At 35.8% G+C, this 23466-nt stretch overlaps 1 protein-coding gene across 2 annotated transcripts in view; it reads left to right on the top strand.

The window, feature by feature from the left end:
• Window positions 1–23466, top strand: part of LOC307056818 (zinc finger protein 33B-like) — a 50168-nt gene that overhangs the window by 19725 nt on the left and 6977 nt on the right. Inside the window, exon 5 of one of the 2 annotated variants that reach the window (XM_079709780.1) lies at window positions 22583–22687. In XM_079709780.1, coding sequence (XP_079565906.1) covers window positions 22583–22687 — 105 coding nt within the window. Of the gene's footprint in view, window positions 1–8098; window positions 8150–22582; window positions 22688–23466 lie in introns of those variants that run through there. The other variant, XM_079709779.1, reaches the window with a different exon arrangement.

Genomic DNA, 23466 nt, shown 5'->3' with positions numbered 1-23466 from the left:
CTGTAGTTGTGGCATGCAAACTCTTAGTTGTGGCATGCATGTGGGATGTAGTTCCCTGACCAGGGACTGAACCCAGGCCGCCTGCCTTGGGAGCGTGGAGTCTTATCTTCTCTGGTGGGGAAGTCCCTGGATGGCTTTTATTACATTTTCTTGCCTACGTCCTCTGACTAGGACTTCCAATACCATGTTGAATAGAAGTGTCAAGAATGGGCATCCTTGTCTTGTTCCTGATCTTACAGAAAAATCTTTCAGCTTTTTACCATTGAGTATGATTTTAGCAGTGGTCCTGTCATACATGGCCTGTATTATGTTTTGTTTAGTCTCCAAATATATGTGAACTTTCCAGTTTTCTTCTTGTAATTGTTTTTTTTCATTCTATATCATTGTGGTTGGAAAAGATGCTTGATATGATTTCAGTCTTCTTGAATTTGTTAAGACGTATTTTGTGGGCTAACACATGATCTATCCTGGAGAATGTTCCTTTTACATTTGAGAAGAATGTGTATTCTGTTGCTTTTGGGTGGAATGTTTTGTGTATATCTGTTAATTAATCTGGTCTGATGTGTTGATTAAGTCCAGTGTTTCCATATGGATTTTCTATCTGGATTATCCATTGACAAAAGTGGGATATTATCATCCCTACTATTATTGTATTGCCATCAGTTTCTCTCTTTAGGTCTCTTAATATTTGCTTTATATTTAGGTGCTGCTGTGTTGCATGCATAAATATTTACAAATGTTATATCCTCTTTTGGGTTGAATCCTTATGATCTGTGTTGGCTTCTATGCATTAGATAAAATAGCCTCTCTCCACTCTTGAAGGTGTAGTCTCATGTAAGAGATATGTTTTACTCTTCAACTCTGCCCTAGCTCTTGGTTGTCCTTTAAAACCTTCCTATTGTCTAAACAGCCTAATTTATTTTTAGTGGCTCCCAATATGTGAGGGTGTTCCAAGACCTATCAGTGTCCCAAAGCAGAGGATCTCACTCAGAATCTAGATTCAGGCTGATTGGAGGCCAGACCCTCAGGCAGTACCTTTTAAAGAGTGTGGATATATAATTCTGTGGGACCACAGGTATAAGCCCTGCTAGCCACCAGAGCCAGGTGATCTTAGAGGTGTCTCTCTAAGATTGTAGCAGTTGCAACAGTCAGGGTACCAGACTACTGTGGAAGTTCCTTTCTGGAAGATACCCATGAGCTGGAGTGAGGCACAGGAAGAGTGCAGAGAAGTCACCCTCCAGGTGGAGTGAGTTAGGAGAGCACAGAGTTGCCACTCACTTACCATTTTCAAATGATAAACCTACTTTGCTTTAGAGGGGTAAGTTCCACGTGGTCATCCTTTATAATCCTTTTTATATGTTACTGGATAAAACTTGATAGTGTTTTGTTGAGGATTTGTGGGTCTTCAATACTCATAAGATGTTGATCTTAGTATTCTTGGATACTGATCTGTAGTTGTATCTTCTGATGTTTGATTTTGGTACCAGGGTATAATATTGGGCTGATAGAATGAGTTAGGAAGTGATCTTTTCCATTTTTTTGAATAATTAATATTAATTATTTTCTAAGTGTTTGGTAAAATTCACCAGTGAAACCATCTGAACCTGAGCCCTTTTATGGGAAGTTTTAAAATGTCTAATTCAGTGTTTTTACTTGTTATAGGTTTTTTCAAATTTTTCTGTTTATTCTTGAGTCACTTTCTGTATCTTTTTCCTAATTTCAGGAATGTTTGTCTTTCATTAAAGTTATCTAATTTGTTGGCATATAATTGTTCATAACATTTCTTTACAATTATTTTTGTTTTTGTAATGTATAAAATATTACAATTTTGTAATGTTAGTATATTATATCCCTAGTGTATATACCATCTTTCATCTGTAATTAGTAATTTGAATCTTCTCTGTCAATCTAACTAGGGATTTGTCAGTTTTGTTAATCCTTTCAAAGAATTATCTATTTTCTTTCTATTCTCTGTTTCATTAATTTTTACTCTAATCTCATTTCCCTCCTTCTGCTTGCCTTGAGTTTGTATTGCTTTTTTTCCCCCCTGTTTTTCTAAGGTAGAGGGTTAGGTTATTGATTTGAGATCGTCCTCCTTCAATAGTGTTATTTGCAGGTATAAATTGCCCTATAAGTACTGGTTTATGTGTGTCTCATAATCTTGGTATGTTTTGTCTTCATTTTTACTCATCTCAAAGTATTTTTCTAATTTCCCTTGTTTACTGCTTTTTTGACTCTTTCATGTAGGGATGTGTTATTTAATTTGCTCCTATTTGTGAATTTTCAAAATTCCTTTGTATTATTGATTTGTAATTTCCTTCCATCATGCTGGCAGAATCTTTTTACATCTATTCTGGGGAATGTTTCATGTGTACTTTTGAAGAATGTATATTCTGCGATTTTGGAGTGGAGTTTTGTATTTATGAATGTTAGATCTGGTTGCTTTATAGTGCTATTCGTGCCTTCTTTTTTGTTTGTTTTTTCTTCATATTCTGCCCAGTTGTTTTATGCATTACTGAAAGTGGGATATTAAACTCTCTAATTATTATTGTTGATGTGTGTGTTTCACCTTTCAATTCTGTATTCACTTCATGCATTTTGAAACTGTGTTGTTAGCAGCATATATGCACTGAGATTTATGTCTCCTTTATCAGTTAACTCTTTTATCATTATATAATGTTCCTCCTTATCGCTAGTAACATCTTTTATGTTAAAGTGTATTTTGTCTGATATTAGCATAGCCACTCCAGCCTTATAGATGTTGTGTACTTGTTACATGTTTTTCTGTTTTTCAAATTTTTGATCTATTTGTAGCTTTGAATATAAAGAGTATCTCTTGTAGACAGCATGTGTTTGGATTCTCACATTTTATTCAACCTGAATATTGCTGTCTTTTTACTGGATTTTTCAGTGCATTCCAAGTTTCTGTTATTATTCATATAGTTGGATTTACACCTGCCATTTTACTTTTTGGTGTTTACGTGTGCCTTTTTGAGCCTGTGTTCTTTTTATTACTGCCTTCTTTTTCATTAAGTGGGTATATTTTAGTATAGCATGTTGATTCCTTTAATGATAATTTTACTTAAAAAATTATTTTCCTAGTGGTTGCTATAGGATTTACTTAATACATTTTTACCTTTTCAGAATGACTTCAGGTTTATACTACCTTACCTCCAGTGAGGTATAGAAACATTACTCATATATAGCTCTATATTTTCTTTTCTCTTTTTGTGTTACTACTTTTGTACATAGTACATCTGAATATGTTTAAATCCCAACAATACATTGTTGTACTTATTACTTTATATAATTTGAAGTTTCTTAAAGGGACTGAGACAAGAATGGATAGCAAGTATGTATTTATGGTCTGTTACATTAACTTGCTTGTTCACCATTTCTGCTTCATTTGTTCCTGTGGATTCACATTACCATCCAGGGTCATTTCCTTACTCCAGCATGGCTTTGTTCCTCTGCCTCATTTTGCTTTATTGTCAAATATGTTACATTTTTATATGCTACAGGCCCAGCACTACAATACAATTACATGCGTGCTGACTTATTCACTGCCTTGGTAAAATTGTTAGGGGAAGAAATTTGCCTTTATACTGTCCTTTAAAATTACATAATTACTTTTACCTACAATCTTTGTGGATTTGAACTAGTGACTAGGCTAGTGATTAGGATCACTTGCTTTCAGTCTGAAGAATTTATTTCTTGTAAGGCTGGTCTAGTAGCAGTGGGTTCTTGTTTGTTTTTTTGTTTTTGCTTTCTTTTAGTTTTTTAATCTGTGGATTTATTTCATCTTCAGTTTTCAATATTTCTGCTGTTTTGGTTGGCAGATTTTTTTACCCCAGCACATTGAATATGTCATCCCACTTCCTGGACTCTGTTGTTTCTGATGAGAAGTCAGGTGTTAATCTTATTGGAGTTCCTTGTATGTTAATAGTTGAATTTCTCTTGATGCTTTTGAAGTTTTGTATTTCTTTTTTAAATATTTTTACCTGCTGCTTCTTGGCGTGGATCTCTGTGTTTACCCGCTTTGAGTTTATCTTGTTGAATTTGCAGATTAATATTTTTCTTTACATTTGCAAGATTTTCGCCATCATTTCATTGAATATTTTTTCTGCTCCTTGCTCTTTTCCTCTTCTTCTGGTCCTCCCATTATGAATGTTAATGTAGTTAACAGTGTCCTTCATTTATTTGAGGCTTTGTTCATTCTTTTTTCTCTCTCTGTTCTTTAGATTGCATTTTGCTGATCGATCTATCATCAGGTTTACTAATTCTTCTTCCTGTAAGCTTCAATCTACTTTAGAGCCCTTCCAGTGAATTTCTGTTGCAGTTATTATAAATTTCAAATGTAGAATTTTAATTTTGTTCTCTCTCTTTATTCTTACTCTCTGTGTGACAAGGTGTCTTCATACCAATATTTACTTCCTTAGGCTTGGTGGTTTTTTGAACATATTTATAATAGCTGTTTTGAGGTCTGCTAAGTCCAGTATCTGCATCCTCTCACAAGCGGTTTCCATTCTTTCTAGTTCTGCTATTTTTCCACTATATGTAAAATTTTCCTGTTTCTTTGTATGTCTTGTAATTAAAAAAAAATACTTTAGATAATATTTTGTACCTACCCTCATGGTGATTCCTTCTTTCTCTGCAGAGCTTGTTATTTTTGCTTACTTATCAATATTTGTTTAGTGACTTGGCTGGACTATTTGAGTGAAATCTTTTTCTCCCACAGTGTGCTGTCTCTGATGTCACTTGTCATAGATCTCTGCCTTGGACATATACACTGTTCTTAGAATGACAGTGATGTTAACAGGGTGCTCATTGAGTGTCTCTGTGATGGTTAATTTTACACGTCAACTTGAGTGGCTGAAAGGATGCCTAGGTAGCTGCTAAAACATTATTCCTAGATGTATCTTGGAAGGTGTTTCTGGAAGCATTAGCATTTGATTCACTAGACTTGAGTAACGAGATCCACCCTCACCAACATGGGCATCATCCAGTCTGTTGGGGCCCAAATGGAACAAAAAGACAGATGAAGGGCACATTGTTTCTTTTTGAGCTGGGATGTCCATCTTCTCCTGCTCTCAGACATCAGAGCTCCTGGTTCTTGGTCTTCAGTCTTTGAGAGTTATACCAGCAGTCCCTTAGTTCTCAGGCCTTTGACCTCAACTGGGAGTTATACTATGGGCTCCCGTAGTTCTCAGACCTTTGGACTAGGGAATTACCACTGGCTTCCCTGGTTCTCTACCTTGCAGACAGGAGATGTGAGAATTCTTGGCCTTAACTGCATAAACTAATTTCTTTAATAAACCTCTCTTTCTCTCTCTGTATCTATCTGTAGATAGATATATACATATATGTATTTATGTATATGTATCTCCTATTGGTTTTCTTTCTCTGCAGAATCCTGATTAATATAATCTATTTCTCTGATCTCTTTGTTAACTTGTCTGCCTCTGTTGGTATCACACCTTGCATTTAGCCTCTGCTAATTGTGTTTTGGTTTTTTTCCTGTCCCTTTCTTTTTTTCTTTTTTTATTGGAGTATAATTGCTTTACAATGTTGTGTTAGTTTCTGCTGTACAATGATGTGAATCAGCTATATGTATACATATATCCCCTCCCTCTTGGACCTCCCTCCCTCCACCCCCAATCCCACCCATCTAGGTTGTCACAGAGCACCAAGCTGAGCTCCCTGTGCTATATAGCAGGTTCCCACTAGCTATCTGTTTTACACATGGTGGTGCATTTATGTCAAACCTAATCTCCCAATTCATCCCACCCTCCCCTTCCCCCCGTGTCCACACGTCCGTTCTCTACTTCTGCGTTTCTATTCCTGCCCTGCACCTAGGTTCATCTGTACCATTTTTCTAGATTCCATATATATACGTTAATATACGATATTTGTTTTTCTGACTTACTTCACTCTGTATGATAGACTCTAGGTCCATCCACATATCTACAAATGACCCAATTTCATTTATTTTTATTAGCCTCTACTAATTAACTGATTGCTCTGCTGTTTCCAACAATGTCCTGTGTCATATATTGCTGTACAGATTGGTCCAATTAAATTTGAGCCCCTTTCAGATGGTAGTCTTTGATGTTGCCCTTCATGTCACCATTTAGGAAATCACCTCCCAGAAAATATAAGAAAATTATTACTGTAGGAAATCTGGGTGTATGAGTGTATTTACATGAGTGTTTTTTGGTAGATAGGAACAAATCCAATAGCTTTAGATGCCTCTTCTTACTTGTCTCTCTCCCTTGTTCCTTCTGGTATATTTTTTAGTTGGTCTGTGGCTTAGCTTTTTGCTCTCATGGAGCTACTAGCCTCTTAATTACTTATCACTGAAATTTCATTGTTTTCAGTGGTGACCTTAGGCTTGAACTTACCTACACTCTGTTCCACACAAAGTGAATTTTCTTGAGAAGAGCTTCTGAGTTCTCTCTTCTTATGGCCTGCCTCTATCTCTCAGTGAAAGCACTGCACCATTGCTCTGGAGCCAGGAGCTGGAACAGTGTCCTGCTTTTCTCAAAGTTACAGCATGTTTTACAATCAGTAGGAAATGTGTGTATGTTTCTGATAGCTTGTTTTAAACATACATGGAGTACCTTTATATAAAATATATAAAATGTTACTGAAAAACTTAAAGAAGCTTCATATATGTGAATATATGTATCTGGCTGATCACTGGAAGGGCCAACATCATAAAGATGTATTCCTCTCTAAATTCATGTATCTATTCAATTAATTCTAATTGGAGTTCCTATGAACTTTGTTGTGTTTGTTTTTGTTTTCAAGAAGTCAAGTTACCCCTTAAAAAGTTAGAACCCAGAAAATGATTGAGATACATAATAAGCCTGTGGTAATTTGGTTTGTTGGTTTGGTTCAAAGAGAGCCTGGAAGATGACCTCTCCATGTATGGGAACTTGATCTTTGGATAGATTTGGCACTGCAAATCATTGTCAAAAGATAGGAGAGTTTTCTAAATTGCAGTTAATGCATGTAGTGTGTTACTTACATGTATCATTACTGTGTCTCTCCACTGGGATGTAAGGTCCATGAAAGCAGAGATTTTGCCTGTTATCTTTTCAGCTATGTTTCCACTCCCTAGAATAATGCACATAGTAAATACTCAAAAATGTGATGAATGTTAGCCTCTTATAAGTTAATATAAAAATACAGCTCAGGCTTCCCTGGTGGTGCAGTGGTTGAGAGTCCGCCTGCCGATGCAGGGGACACGGGTTTGTGCCCCGGTCCGGGAAGATCCCACATGCCGCAGAGTGGCTGGGCCCGTGAGCCATGGCCACTGAGCCTGTGTGTCCGGAGCCTGTGCTCCGCAATGGGAGAGGCCACAACAGTGAGAGGCCTGCGTATCGCCAAAAATATATATATATATATACAGCTCAATTTTTTAAAAATGGTCATAAGGCAAAGATGCAAAGCTTCATTGGTAATAGAGAAATGCATAATAAGACTAGAATTAAATACCACTTTATATCTATTTAAATAAAAAGAATTGTAGATTCTTACAATACCAAATATTGTTTATAGTGCAGAGAAATGAATGTTTTTATTCAGTGCTATGGCCAGATCACGTTGGAAAACAATTTGTTATTACCTTTTATAGTTAAATATGCACATTCCCTTTGATCTAGCTTTATACTTATATCCTTGAGATACACTTCTATATCTCAAACTGTGATGAGGAACTGGTGTTCCTGTTTTCTTTAAAGATTTAAAATATATTATTGATAAATATTTTCATAAAACATAAGCAAAAGATACAGAGCAAAGACATACAAAATATAGGCTTTGCTTTTTTTATTACAGGCATACCTTGGATATATTGTGGGTTTGGTTCCACTAAAGCGATATATCCCAGTAAAGTGAGTCGTAACAATCTTTTGGTTTCCCAGTGCATATAAAAGTTTTATTTATACTATACTGTAGACTGTTAAGTGTGCAATAGCATTATGTCTAAAAAAAAAGCCAATATATGTATCTTAATTTAAAAATATTTTATTGCTAAAAAATGCTAACCATTATGTGAGCCTTCAGTGAGTTATAATCTTTTTGCTGGTGGCAGGTTTGAAATATTGTAAGAATTACCAGATGTGACACAGAGACAGGAAGTGAGCAAATGCTGTTGGAAAAATGACAGTGATGCAGGGTTGCCACAGACCTTCCTTTTACAACTTGTTGCCACAAATTTGTAAAAAATGCAGTAACTGAATCTCAATAAAGTGAAGCACAGTAAAATGAGGTATTCCTGTATTAGATTCAAATGTAAAATTATGCTTTAAAGTTTCTGTTAAAAAAAATAATTTTCCACACCCAGCCAAGATGGAATAATAGGGACTGGATTTACCGTCCCATCTGAAACAACCAAAACGATCAGACAAAGTAAATGAAACAGTGAATTTCAAGACAGTAGTCATCAACCAACCAAAGGCAGAAATTACTTAGAGCCAGAAAACATAGGACTTGAGGTCTATGATAACCCTACCAGGCCACTGAACCCTGATAGAGCCTTGCACTCTTGCTAAATTAGGAATTGGAGTTGACAGTCCAAAGAGATTAAGGCTGCTTATGGTTCACAGGATAGAGGACAAAATAGGCAGTAACTGCACAGAGAGAAAAGTCTGGATATCTACAGTGGATTGTCCTTGAGTATTCAGCAGAATATTGGTCAGCTCATATAGTGAAGAAATTAAAGAAAATTTGAAAATAACTGGAAGACACAGTGCACAGCACTCACAGAGGGCCCAGAAAAGGACTGTTTTCACCAGCCAGAGTGGAAAAAGTCATAATTCACAGAGTGTTAGGTAGAATACTTAGAAAAGTCTTGCCTCAGAGTGATCAGTAACGCACCTTGGAATGAATACTTATTTAAAAGGCTGCAGTGCTGTGTCAGTATCAGATGAAATACATTTCAAAGCCAAGGATATTGCTAGTGAAACGATTTTTAAAATAATGATGAGATTAAATTTATCAAAAGAATTTAACAATCCTAGACTTTAATGCCACTATTAAAGTTTTTCAAAGTGTGTGAAGGAAAAACTGATACAACTTGAAGAAGACAGATCCATAATTATAGTCAGATGTTTCAGCCTCTCTCTCCCAGTAACCAATAGAAGAAGGAAATGGCAAATGAGCACAAATATATAGTAGACTTGAACAACACTAAATAACCAACTTGACTTAATTGACAGTTATAAAGTATTCCTCCCCTCCCCAAACCAGTGGAATACACATTCTTTTTAAGGGCACATAAATATTTACCAAGGTAGATTACTACATTTTTGGACATAAAACTAGTCTGAATAAATTTAAAGGGATACAAATCATTTAAAGTATTTTCTCTTACCCAAATAGAGTTAAATCTAGTTCAATTAAAAATCAGTAACAGAAAGATTTATAAAATCCCTAAATACAGTGGAACCTTGAATAACATGTGTTTGAACTGCACAGGTCCACTTATACCGGATTCTTTTCACTACATACTACAGTACTCCATGGTCCATTGTTGGTTGAATCCATGGATGTGGAACCCTGGCCATGGAGGGCTGATGGTAAAGTTACCTGTGGATTTTCAACTGTGTGAAGGGTCAGTGCCCCTAACCCCTGCATTGTTCAAGAGTCAATCAACTGCAGTTAGAAACTCAGTAACGCACTTCTACATAATCCATGGTTCAAAGAAGAATTCAAAGGGGAAATTAGAAAGTATACTGAACTTTTAATGAAAATAGAATTTGTGGGTGGGAATTCCTTGGTGGCCTAGTGGTTAGAATTCTGGGCTTTCACTGTCACGGCCCAGGTTCAGTCTCTGGTCAGAGAACTGACTGAAATCCTACAAGCTGCATGACACGGCCAAAAAAAATGGAAAAAAGAATTTGTGGGAAATTTACATATAAGGTTTTTTTATATAGGTAACATAAAATTGATATAATATTTCATTGATTTCATTATTTTCCATCCAGATCTTTATTACTTCTTTTCTTTTGCTTACTTTCGGATTTAATTTGCTCTTTTCAGGTTTTTTAGAGTGGAAGCCACTAAGGTAATTGATTTGGGACCTTTCTTCTTAGGCAACCAAATTAATTTTGTGTGTGTATATCTCAGAGAAATATATATGGAATTCTGTGTATGTGGCATACATGTAGTGTATTTTATATAATATATTTAATATATAATGTAAATTTCATGCATATGGGAATATATATCCAACATACACATGTGAAATTTGTGTTGGATAAGAAGGAAATTCTCAAATCAGTCTCTTCAGCTGCTTCTACCTTAAAAATCCAGAAAAAAAGAACAAGTTAAACCCATAGTAAGCAGAAGAAATGAAGTAATAAAAAACAAAGTGGAAAACAATGTAATAGAGAAGATAGTTGAGAAAATTAGTGAAATCAAAAGCTGGTTCTTTGAGAAGACCAGTAAAATTGATAAACTTCTAGATGAAACATTATTGATATCAAGAATGGGAGTGGTGATATCACTAAAAATTGTACAGATATTATGAGGAAAAATAAGGGAATATTGTGCCTGTAACTTTATAAATTCAGCAATTTAGATGAAATGGGCAGTTTCCTTCAAATAAATGACTACCAAAGCTTACTCCAAAGGAAATAGATAACGATTCCACAAAGAAGATCTCAGGTCCAGATGGCTTTATTAGTGAATTCTGCCAGACAGGAAATAATACCAATTCTACCTAAATGCTTCCAGAAAATTCAGGAGGCTATACTGGAAATTCATTCTTTGAGGCCAGCATTGCCCTAATACCAAAACTAGACAAAGACATTGTAAGAAAAGAAGCTACAGACTGGTGTGTATTTTGAACATAAATGCAAAAACTCTAAATAAGATTTTAGCAATTAGAAACCAAAAATATATTAAAAGGATCAACATCATGACCAAGTGGAATTAATCCTAGGAAGGCTTTTTTTGACATTTGGAAAGCAGTCAGTGTAATTCTCTGTATAAAGGCCAACTTCATGGATATGCAGCCTGTTTAGTAACACAGTACTGCACTCTCAGAAGGGGCCCTGTACTTGGTTTAATGCTCTGCAGTTGCCATCTCAAAATTCCTAACAGTTTTGTCTTTGAACTTGTGATTTGTGTGGCAAGTCTCATGGGACAGTGGAGCATTATGTGTGAACAGACAGAATACATTGAATGGCAGTGTGCTCACTAAGCTTTTGGTCTGGCTGCTTGGTGCAGTCTGGTGTCCTGTATTCCTGAGTGGGTGACCAAGACCCATGTCCTCATTGGTGACAGCAGCAGCAGAACCAGAGCAGTAGTGCAATGATTGCAGGCCCAAGAGAGAACCCACAGCGGGAGGCTAGCTTGCTTCTTCTCCCTGGAGCCTATCCCTTTAGCACCTGCATAAAATATTAACTTTCTGGGCTAAGTAGTGGGACTGTACTCTGGCACTCAGGCAGTAATCATAGTCAATAAGGTATTACAAAATAAAAGCATACACATAGATGTTGCATTAGGGTGTACCAGGTAGTCACTAGAATTCTTCAGAGTGTAGACTCTGGTCTTGAAAACAACTGCTACATTGCAAAGCTGGTATCACAGGTTTAGAAATAGAAATTAAACTTGATGGAAAAGAATATTATTTTCATATGTAATTTTGGATGAACCAACTATGAACAAGGAAGTCAGTTTTGAAATTACTTTTTTTTTTTTTTTTTTTTTTTTTTGCAGTACGCAGGCCTCTCACTGTTGTAGCCTCTCACTGTTGTAGCCTCTCCCACTGCGGAGCACAGGCTCCGGATGTGCAACCTTAGTGGCCATGGCTCACGGGTCCAGCCGCTGCGCGGCATGGGGGATCTTCCCGGACCGGGGCATGAACCCGGGTCCCCTGCATCAGCAGAAGGACCCTCAACCACTGCGCCACCAGGAAAGCCCTGAAATTACTTTTAACTTTTTTTTTTTTAATTTATTTTTGGCTGTGTTGGGTCTTCGTTTCTGTGCGAGGGCTTTTCTCTAGTTGCGGCAAGTGGGGGCCACTTCATCGTGGTGCACGGGCCTCTCGCTATTGCGGCCTCTCTTGTTGCAGAGCACAGGCTCCAGACGCGCAGGCTCAGTAGTTGTGGCTCACGGGCCTAGTTACTCCGCGGCATGTGGGATCTTCCCAGACCAGGGCTTGAACCCGTGTCCACTGCATTGGCAGGCAGATTCTTAACCACTGCGCCACCAGGGAAGCCCTTTTAACTTGTTTTTGAAGATACAGCAATAGACTGCATAAACAGGTGTTTTGAATTATATACAAATCCTGAAGCCAATTTTGGTTTCTTGTACAGATTATAGGAAGTGTCAGAGGAAACATAAAATGATATTATATAAATTTACATTTAAAATTAAAGTCCTGGACAGCCTAGAAGAAATGGACAAATTGCTAAAAATGTACAATCTCCCAAGACTGAACCAAGAAGAAATAGAGAATATGAACAGACCAATTAGAAGTAATGAAATTGAATCAGTAATTTAAAAAAAATCATAGGGCTTCCCTGGTGGCGCAGTGGTTGAGAGTCCGCCTGCCGATGCAGGGGACACGGGTTCGTGCCCCGGTCCGGGAAGATCCCACATGCCGCGGAACGGCTGAGCCCGTGAGCCATGGCTGCCGGGCCTGTGCGTCCGGAGCCTGTGCTCTGCAACGGGAGAGGCCACAACAGTGAGAGGCCCGCATATCGCAAAAAAAAAAAAAAAAAAAAAATCATAAAAATCAAAAGCCCAGGACCAGATGTCTTCACAGGTGAATACTACCAAACATTTAGAGAAGAGTTAACACTTATCCTTCTCAAACTATTCCAAAACATTACAGAGAAAGGAATGCTTTCAGAAAATGCATTCTAGGACATCAGCATCACCCTAATACCAAAACCAGTCAGTGATATCCCCCCCAAAAAATTACAGACCAGTATCACTGATGAATATACATACAAAATTCCTCAACAAAATATTAGCAAACTGAATTCAGCAGTACATTATAGGGATCATACACCATGATCCAGTGGGATTTATCCCAGGAATGCAAGGATTATTCAGTATCTAAAAATCGATCAGTGTGATACAACACAGTAATAAATTGGAGAATAAAAATAATATGATTATCTTACTAGATGCAGAAAAAGCTTTTGACAAAATTCTACATCCATTTACAATAAAACTCTCAACAAAGTGTGTGTAGAGGGATGTGGCCATATATGATAAGCCCACAGCTAACATATTCAGCAGTGAAAAGCTAAAAGCATTTCCTCTAAGATCAGAAACAAGCGAAGGATGCTCATTCTCACCACTTTTATTCAGCATAGTATTGGTAGTCCTTGCCACAGCCGTCAGACAAGAAAGAGAAATAAAAGGAGTATAAATTGGAAAGGAAGGAGTAAAACTATCACTGTTTGCAGGTGACATCATATTATACATAGAAAACTCTAAAGACACTCCCAAAAAACTACTAGAGCCCATCAATGAATTTGGTAAAGTTGCCAGATACAAAATTCGATACCAATTTTGCAATAGAAATCTTTTGCGTTTCTATACACTAACAACAGACTATGAAAAAGATAAATTAAGAAAATTCTCATTACATTTGCATCAAAAAGAATAAATATCTAGGAATAAATCTAACTAAGGAGGTAAAAGACCTGTACTTGGGAAACTAAAAGTCACTGATGAAAGAAATTAAAGATTACACAGATGGAAAGACATACCATGCCCATGGTAGAATTAATGGTTAAAATGACCATACTACCCAAGGCAATCTATAGATTCAGTGCAGTACTTATCAAAATACCAGTGGCATTTGTTATAGAACTAGAACAAATAATTCTAAAATTTGTATAGAAGCACAAAAGACCCCAAAGAGCCAAAACCATCTTGAGGGGAAAAAAAGCTGGAGGTATTATGCTTCCTGATTTCAAACTATACTGCTGAACTTCAGTAATCAAAACTGTATAGTACTGGCACAAAAACAGAAACATACATCCGTAGAACAGAATAGAGCCCAGAAATGAACCCACATTTATATGGTCAATTAATCTATGACAAAGTAAGCAAGAATATACAATGGGGAAAAGACAGCCTCTTCAATAAACAGTTTTGAAAAAACTGGACAGCTATATTTGAAAGAATCAAACTTGCCTCTTTCTTGCACCATGCACAAAAATAAATTCAAACTGGATTAAAGACTTAACTGTAAGAGCTGAAACCATTAAACTTCTAGAAGACAACATAAGCAGTATTCTCTTTGGCATCAGTCTTAGTAATATTTTTTGGATATGTCTCCTGAGGAAAAGGAAACAAAAAAATAAATGGAACTAATTAAACTAAAAAGTTTTGCACAGTGAAAAAAACTGTCAACAGAAAGAAAAGGCCACCTGCTGAATGGGAGAAGGTATTTGAAAACCACATATCTGACAAGGGGTTAATATCCAAAATATACAAAGAACTCACACAACCCAACATCAAAAAACAAACGGCCTGATTTAAAACTGGGCAGAGGATCTAAATAGACATTTTCCCAAAGAAGACATGCAGATGGCTTCCAGGCACATGAAAAGATGCTCAACATCATGAATCATTCAAGGAAATGCAACTCAAAACTACAATGAGTTGTCACCTCACACCTGTCAGAATGGCTTTTATCAAATAGCAAGTGTTGGCAAGGATGTGGAGAAAAGGAAATCCTTGTGCACTGTTGGTGGGACTGTAAACTGGTATAGCCACTATGGAAAACAGTATGAAAATTCTTCAAAAATTTAAAAATAGAACTACCATATGATCCAGCAGTTCCACTTCTGGGTATTTATCTGAAGAAAATGAAAACACTAATTTGCAAAACTATATGTGCCTGTGTTTATTATTTACAATAGCCAAGATATGAAAGCAGTCTAAGCACGCATCGATGAGTGGATAAAGATGTAGTACACACACACACACACACACACACACACACACACAAATATTACTCAGCCACTAAAAAATGAAATCTGCCACTAACAACAACATGGATGGACCTAGAGGGTATTATGCCTAGTGAAATAAGTCAGACGAAGAAGTCGTATGATTTCACTTATATATGGAATCTAAAAAAACAAAGCAAATGAACAAACAAAACAGAAAGGGAGTTACAGATAACAGAGAGCAGGTGTTTGCCAGCGGGGAGGGAGGTAGGGAGAGGAAAGAAATAGGTGAGGGAGATTAAGAGGAACAAACTGCCAGTTGCAAAATAAGTGAGTCACAGTTATGAAATGTATAGTGTGGTGAAAATAGTTGATAACTATATATATCTTTGTATGGTGACATAATATAACTAGACTTATCTTTGTGATCAGTTTGAAGTTTATAAAAATATCGAATCACTACGTTGTATAACAGGAACTAGCACGACATTATAGGTCAATTATATTTCAAAGGCAGACAAAGAACCTCATAGAAAAAGAGCTGAGATTTGTGGTTACCATAGGTGGGGGTGGGGTGGGGTGGATTGGATGAAGGCAATCAAAAGGTACAAACTTCCAGTTATAAGATAAATAAGTACTAGGGATGTGATGTACAACATGATACATATAATTAACACTGCTGTGTGTTATATATGAAAGTTGTTAAGAGAGTAAATCCTAAGTATTCTCATCACAGGAAAAAAATTCAAAAATATATAAAATTAAACTCTTACATATACCTATTATTTAGAGAGTTGGTTTTAGAAAACTGTTTCTCAAGAATCTTTATCTCTAGATATACTAAAATTTATGTTTTGAAATAATGTATCAGAAATTTAGCCCATGTTGTCTGTTGTGCAGTTTGTAACTTTATATAGTTCTCTATCACTATTATATCTATTGAGTCTTACAAGTAATGAAATACTTTTAGACTAAAGCATAATTTTAATAGCTTTAAGTATAATTTTGTTTATGATATTTGACCAGGTGGCCCCACATTTTCATTTTGCACTGTCCCCCATCAATTATGCAGTTATCATTACCTCGTATTTTAAAACTAAACAAAAGAAAAACCTATATGATCATTTTAATAGATACAGGAAAAACATTTGACAAAATCCAGCATTTATTCCTGATGAAAGCTCTCAAATGAAGAATAAGATAAAGGGCATCTTATAGAAAACTGACCAATGTTGTGCTTAATATTTAAAAACTGAATAGTTTTCTTAACAATATCAGGAATGAGACAAGTAGTCTACTCACACTCATTAATATAATGTAACCTGGCTAGTGTAATCAGGGAAGAAAAAGAAAAGGAGGCCAGAGTGGAAAAGAAGTAGAACTGTTTTTATTCACAAAAAAATGATTATGTAGAATGGAATCTACAAGAAAAAAAAAGGCTAAAACTTTTAAGTGCGTGTAGGTTGCAAGATAAAAATCAATATACAAAAATCAGTTTTATTTCTATATACTACTAGTGATTGATTGGAAAATGAAAAATTAAAAAGTGTTATTTGCAATAGCATGAAAAATATTTTTCTGGCTGATGTATGTGGCAAAGACGTGAAAGATCTCACTGAATATTATAGACCATTGCAGAGAGAAATTGAATACCTAAATAAATGGAGAGAGATACCTTCATGTTCTGTACATGTATACATTTATATATGATACATGTTCATGTATCTAGGTGCTCAATATAGTTTAACATTTTTCTCATTAAAAAGAACTGTAGATTCAGAACAATCCCAATCTAAGTCCCAGCAGGTTTTCTTACAGTAATTGAATAGCTGATTCTTAACTTCATATAGAAGTGCCAAGGAGCTAGAATAACAAATAACTTCCTAAAATAAAAGCTAAGTTGTAGCAATAACACTGCCTGATTTCAAGACTTGCTATAAAGTTATGGTAAACAAGACAGTGTGGTGTTAGCATCAAGAAAGACACATAGAGGAGTCGATCAGAATATGGAGCCCAGAAATAAATCCATTCATATATATTATGTCAGAACTTATCAAATTATATAGTTTAAACATATTCAGTTGATTCATCAGCTGTGCCTCACTGAAGCTATTTTGAGATTGCTGTGAAAGTTTCTAAATGGTTGCTCTCAGTTTATTTATGTCATCACATCTTGTTATATACATATATTGGCCGGCAGTGATATGCAAACCCCACTTTTGAGTAGCACTGCTTTAGGGACACTTTTCCAAATATTCACCAGGGATGTATAGAAGAATGTCTGTCTCTATATTGTTCATAATAACAGAAAAACTAGGATCAACCAGACTATCCATCAAATAGGGGAATCAGTATGTAAATTACAGTACATTCTCACAGTGGTCTTGTATATGTATCTGTGTACAACAGTGTGGATGAATTTTGGAAACTTAGAGTGAAAAAAATAAGTCAAAGAAATATAGCATAATATTTCAATAAATTTCAGAATGTATGTGGAAATTTTTAAAATAAAACAATTTTGATGAAATCCAGTTTCATGATAGCAATACCTCTGTTTTTGGAGGATTTTTCAGTGAAAGGAAGGTATTTATATAGCTGAAAACCACATAGGTATTTTCAGAGATACTGCTCTTCTTGAATGGACTGTATAATGGATGATACATTATCAGGGTACAATTTCCTTGAGTGTGACTATGTCTTTATTCTTAAGAGATAGAATGCTGACGTATTTGGAGTAATGGGTTATGATGTTAGTATTTAACTAAAATAGATAATGGTTAAGAAGGGTTTATATAGAGAAAGATAAAGCATATGTGGCAAAAGTTTAACAATTTGTGAATCTGGGTGAAAGGTTTAGAGGTGCTTATTCTACTGCTTCGGCAAACTTGCTATTTTCTGCTTCTTATGTGGAAATTTTTCTGTTTATATTTTCTGTCTCTACCAGGGTAAATTTTGATAAGTTGTATTTTCCAAGGAAATTATTTACTTCTTTTTCAAATGGGTTTGTGTCAAGTTGTACAAAAATAGTCTTTTAAGATTTCTTCATACCTTGTTTCAGTGATTGTTTCTTCCTTATCATTTCTTGTTTTGTATAGTTGGGATTTCTCCCCCTTGTTTTGTTGATTAGGTTAGGCAGTGATTTGCCTCCTATGTGAATTTTTTCAAAGAACCAGGCTTTTGACCTAATGTGTTCTTTTTTTCTGTTTGTTTTATTAACTTCTAATCTAAGAAAACTGTGCAGAAATGAAAGACCTGATTCACATATTCAAAGAGACCACCAGAAATCTGGGGAAACATACCTTAAATAGTCCTAAGACATACCGTAATAAAACTTCTAGACCTTAAAAATGAAGATGTTTTTATCTTTATTATTTTTAATTTATTATTATATTTATCTGTTTTTACCATTATTATTTCCTTCTTCATACTTTCTACTTTCTTTTACACTACTGTTGTCTTTTTCTAGTTTCTTTGAGTCAAGAATTGTTGTTTTCATTCTTTCTTTTTTCATTGGTAGAGATATCTAATGCTGTGAAATTCCTTCTGACCAGTACATGTATCCCATACATCCTTATAAGTAATATTTTCATTAGTTTTTCGTTTTAGAACTTCTTCAGCTTTGGTTTGTGCTTCCCCTCTCACCAAAGAGCAATTTACTACAGAGTTGTTTTTCAGGTCCAGATGAAAGGTCATTCTTCCCCATTAATTTCTATTTTTACCGTATTATTACCCATGCATGTTATCTATATCAGTTTTTGTGAATGTTTCATGTACCCTTGAGATGTAAGTATATTTTCTGTTATAAGTTTTGATATTATAAAATTAGATATGAATTTGTAATATGTGTGTAATTATTATACTTAAGTTTTCTATACCCCTCACTTTTTGCTTTAATCCGTCTTGAAATACTTTTCGTATTAGCATTTTTCTGTTTTTCCTTGCTTCTCTGAGTTCTGCTTCATAAAGTTGTTTGGTCTGTGTAGGTACTCATAACTGTTATTTCTGCACTCAAAGTTAGAGATTTTAGCATTGTAAAGTGTTTCTTTGTCCTTCCTGATATCAAGATTGCACCTCTGCTTCCTTCTTGTTTCCCTTTGTCTGGAATGATACTGTCCATCCCCTTGTTGTTAGCCTTCTTGTGTCATTTTCCCTAAGGGTGTTTTCCCTATACAGTATAGATTTCGGTTTTGTCTGTGACTCACTTTGAAAAGCGTTTTGGTTTTATTGGTGAGTTAAGCTCATTCATATTTATTGGTATGACTCATATGTTTGGTCTCAATTTTGTCTTGTTACATTTAATGAGTGTATCACATTTACTGAATTTTTCTGTTCTTTTTCCTTTGTTGTTTTTGGAGGGGAGGCAATTAGGAAATTCTGACATTTTTGTTTTACTTTTATACTGATATAATGGCATTAGTTACCCATTTCCTTGCTTAACCCTCTATTTGATTTTTCAGGTTTTAGTGACATCCTTTAGACTCTATTTTTCGTGTGGCTATTTCTGAGCTTATTCTTATTTCCTGTTTTTTCTCTCCTATTTCCTGTAGTTTTTAAATTACATTATTTCTGCTTCACCAGGACATGTAACATTTATGTGTTATTATTCTGTCCTTGTTTTCATCCTTATTTTGGTCGTAGAGCTACAGTTAAATGTATTCAGTGTTCAGTTTTTCTGCCAGTGTCTCCTGTCAGATCTCGGTTGCTTGAAGTTTATTCTCTTCTAGAAGGTTTCATGATTACAGTTATTACCTAACTTCGTGAATATCTAAACTGGTTTGCCTTTTTCCATAGCCTTTTACTTAAAGGATTATAAATAAAGGATAAAACCGCTTGATGACTCCCACTTCCTTTTCTTGAAAATGGTGCTCCACTGAGCTTTGTTTTGTTTATTGCAAAACCTACATTTATGTTTTTGTTGAGACTTAGTCTTTTTGTCCAGAGGATTTTTCTTCATTTTAGTAGTTTTACTAAGGTATGTCTTAGGACTCTTGCAGCTCAGTTTTTCCAGGTTCATGGTGGTCCTTTTGAATATGTGGATTAGGTCTTTTATCTCTGGACAATTTTCTCAGATTATGGTTTTTAATTTTAGATTTATTCCATTATTTTCTATTTTTTCCTCTTTATTTTTTTAAATTTTATTTTATTTTTGGCTGCGCTGGGTCTTTGTTGCCGTGCACGGGCTTTCTCTAGTTGTGGCGAGCGGGGGCTACTCTTCATTGCAGTGTGCGGGCTTCTCATTGCGGTGGCTTCTCGTTGTGGCGTGTGGGCTTCAGTAGTTGTGGCGCACGGGCTCTAGGGCGTACGGGCTTCGTAGTTGTGACACATGGGCTCAGTAGTTGTGGCTCACGGGCTTTAGAGTGCAGATTCAATAGTTGTGGCACACGGGCTTAGTTACTCCATGGCATATGGGGTCTTCACAGACCAGGGATCAAACCCGTGTCCCCTGCATTGGCAGGCAGATTCTTAACCACTGCGCCACCAGGGAAGTCCCTATTTTTTGTCTTTAGAGACTACAATCACACATACATACAGTTTTAATTTTTATTTATTACATTTTCACAGACTACATTTTTTTCTGGATGGTGAAATTAGAGGTGTTTATTTTTTCCATTTGTTTCTCTGTATTTTCTTTTTTAATTTATTTTTTTATTGAAGTATAGATGATTTACAATGTGTTAATTTCTGCTGTACAGCAAAGTGATTCAGTTATACATATATGAACATTCTTTTTTTTAATATTCTTTTCCATTATGGTTTATCACAGGATATTGAGTATAGTTTCCTGAGCTATACAGTAGGACCTTGCTGTTATTCATATTATGTATAATAGTTTGCACCTGCTAACAACAAACTCCCACTTCATCCCTCCCCCAACCCCCTCCCCCTTGGCAACCACAAGTTTGTTCTCTGTTTGAGTCCGTTTCTGTTTTGTAGATAAGTTCATTTGTGTTATATTTTATATTCCACATATAAGTGATATCACATGGTATTTGTTTTTCTCTTTTTGACTTACTTCACTTAGTATGATACTCTCTAGTTCTATCCATATTGCTGCAAATGGCATTATTTCATTCTTTTTTATGCCTGAGTAGTATTCCATCGTATATATGTACTACATCTTTATCCATTTCTGTGTTGATGGACATTTAGGTTGTTTCCATGTCTTAGCTATTGTGAATAGTGCTGCTATGAACATAGGGGTGCATGTATCTTTTTCAATTATAGTTTTGTCTGGATATATGCCCAGGAGTGGGATTGCTGGATCATGTGGTAACTTTATTTTTTGGCTTTTTGAGGAACCTTCATACTGTTTTCCATAGTGGCTGCACCAACTTACTTTCCCACTAACAGTTAGACTACCTTTTTTAATCCAGAATTTACTTTCTTATTCAGTTTTCTCCTTTTTTTAGTTTTTTCTTGCGTTTTTGCTGCTTTTTTGCCTTTTTTTTTTTCCATTGCTGTTTATTAAAATTTCAGTCAAGTCTGTTTTCTCTTTGGGCTATTAGTCTGCTTGGGCTGCTATAATAAAATACCACAGACTGAGTAGCTTACAAAACAAATTTATTTTCTCACATTCCAGAGACTAGATGTTCAAGATCAAGGTGCCAGCAGGGTTGGTTTCTGGTGAGGCCTCTCTCCTCAGCTTGCAGACAGCGCCTTTTCACTGTGTCCTCACATGGCCTTTTCTCTGTGTACATATGGAGAGCAAGTGAGCTCTGGTGTCCCTTCCTCTTCTTATAAGGATCCCATTCCCATCGGCTTAGTGCTCCACCCTTTTGACCTCATTTAACCTTCATTACCTCCTTAAAGTCTCTGTCTCCGAGCACATCCACATTGGGGATTAGGGCTTCAACATAGGAATTTGGGAGGGGGACACAATTCAGTCTGTATCTGATTCTTTGTAATTTAAGTCCTAAAGTCACTTTGTCTTTTTTACAGTTTTGACCAGCCCTTGCTTGTCTCCTTAGTCCCACATACTACAAGTCCCTTCATTTGGGTTTCCCAGTAGTCCGAGCTCTATCAGAACTGTGACATCATCTCAGTATTTTCCCACTCACAGTGGAACTTTTTCTTGCTGGGAGTGATTTTTATTTGTGGTTAATCACCTCTAAGTTTTCTGTCTCTTCTTTTACATGTGTTTGCTACAGTCTCCAGCTGACTCTTTTCATTGATATGAGCTCTATTTCAGTTTCTTCTGTATTTGAATATTTATTTCCTTACTTAGTGGTGATATGAAGTTAGTAGTATTCTGTATCTCCTAGTTGTGCCAAAGTCATGGATTGTTGTTGGTAATTCTATTTGTTCTCCTTATATCGACCTTTTTAGTTTTTTGGAGGATTCATGGAGAGATTCAAATTAAAAGAGTTTCTGTTATTCCTCAGATGTTGGAAACCAAATGTATGTGTTCTAATAACAGTTTCCTCTCCCTTTTTCCACTATACTGACCTTTTTCTTTCTTGTTTTTGTATTTTCACATGAAACCCTAGAAATAGAAAAAATACATACTTGCAGTTATTTTCATCCCTGGAGAATAGACAAGAAAGCAAAGTCAGCTACAAACAATGTAGGGCATTTGTATATAGTATATAGGTGTCGTTGCATAAGAAATGTGTTAATGTTCATGTGATGAGATTAATTTTTCTTGTTTCTAGAAGTCTGGAAGACTGATCACATGAACGAAAGGAGCCAAGAAAACCAGCCTAAACATGTGTGGGAAGTTGTATTCATCAATAACAAAATGCTGACTAAAGAACAAGGTAATGTAATAGGAAAACCACTTAACTTGGACACAGATTCTTTTCCTTCCAGAAAAATACTCTGTGGGTGTGACTCATGTGGAATGAACTTCAACTATGTTTCAGAATTCGTTATCAATAAGAAAAACTATTTAGGAAAAAAGACTGATGAATTTAATGCCTGTGGAAAATTGCTACTCAATATTAAACATGAGAAAACTCACACTAGAGAAAAAAGTGAATTTTTTAAAAATGGGAAAATGGTCAGTCATAATGAGGACCCTGTTCAGCTTGAGAAGATTCAAACTTTAGAGCAAAATTTTGAATATAGCATATATCAAGAAACCTTCCTTGAAAAGGCAGTATTGTATACACACAAAAGAGAGATCACTGAAGGGAATGACTGTGAATATGATGAATATGGGAGAAGGTTCTGTGATAACTCATCCTTCTTATTCCATCAGATAACTCCCCCAAAGGAAAATCACTATGAACTTAGTAATTGTGGGAAATCCTTATGTGTGAAGTCCACCCTTTTGAAACATCATGGGGCACATTTGAAATACTATGAATGTGAGGAAAGTGGGAATAATTTCAGAAGGAAGTTGTACCTCTCACAGCTTCAGAAAATTCATACAGGAGAGAAACACTTTGAATGTAATGAATGTGGGAAAGCTTTTTGGGAGAAGTCACACCTCACTCGACATCAGAGGATACACACAGGAGAGAAACGCTTTCAATGTAATGAATGTGGAAAAACTTTCTGGGAGAAGTCAAACCTCACTAAACATCAGAGATCA

Source organism: Hyperoodon ampullatus (genome assembly GCF_949752795.1).
Source record: "Hyperoodon ampullatus genome assembly, chromosome: 1".
In the NCBI taxonomy this organism is placed as follows: Eukaryota; Metazoa; Chordata; class Mammalia; order Artiodactyla; family Ziphiidae; genus Hyperoodon; species Hyperoodon ampullatus.
Note: the sequence above shows the minus strand (reverse complement) of the source record. Positions and strands in the feature narration are given on the sequence as shown.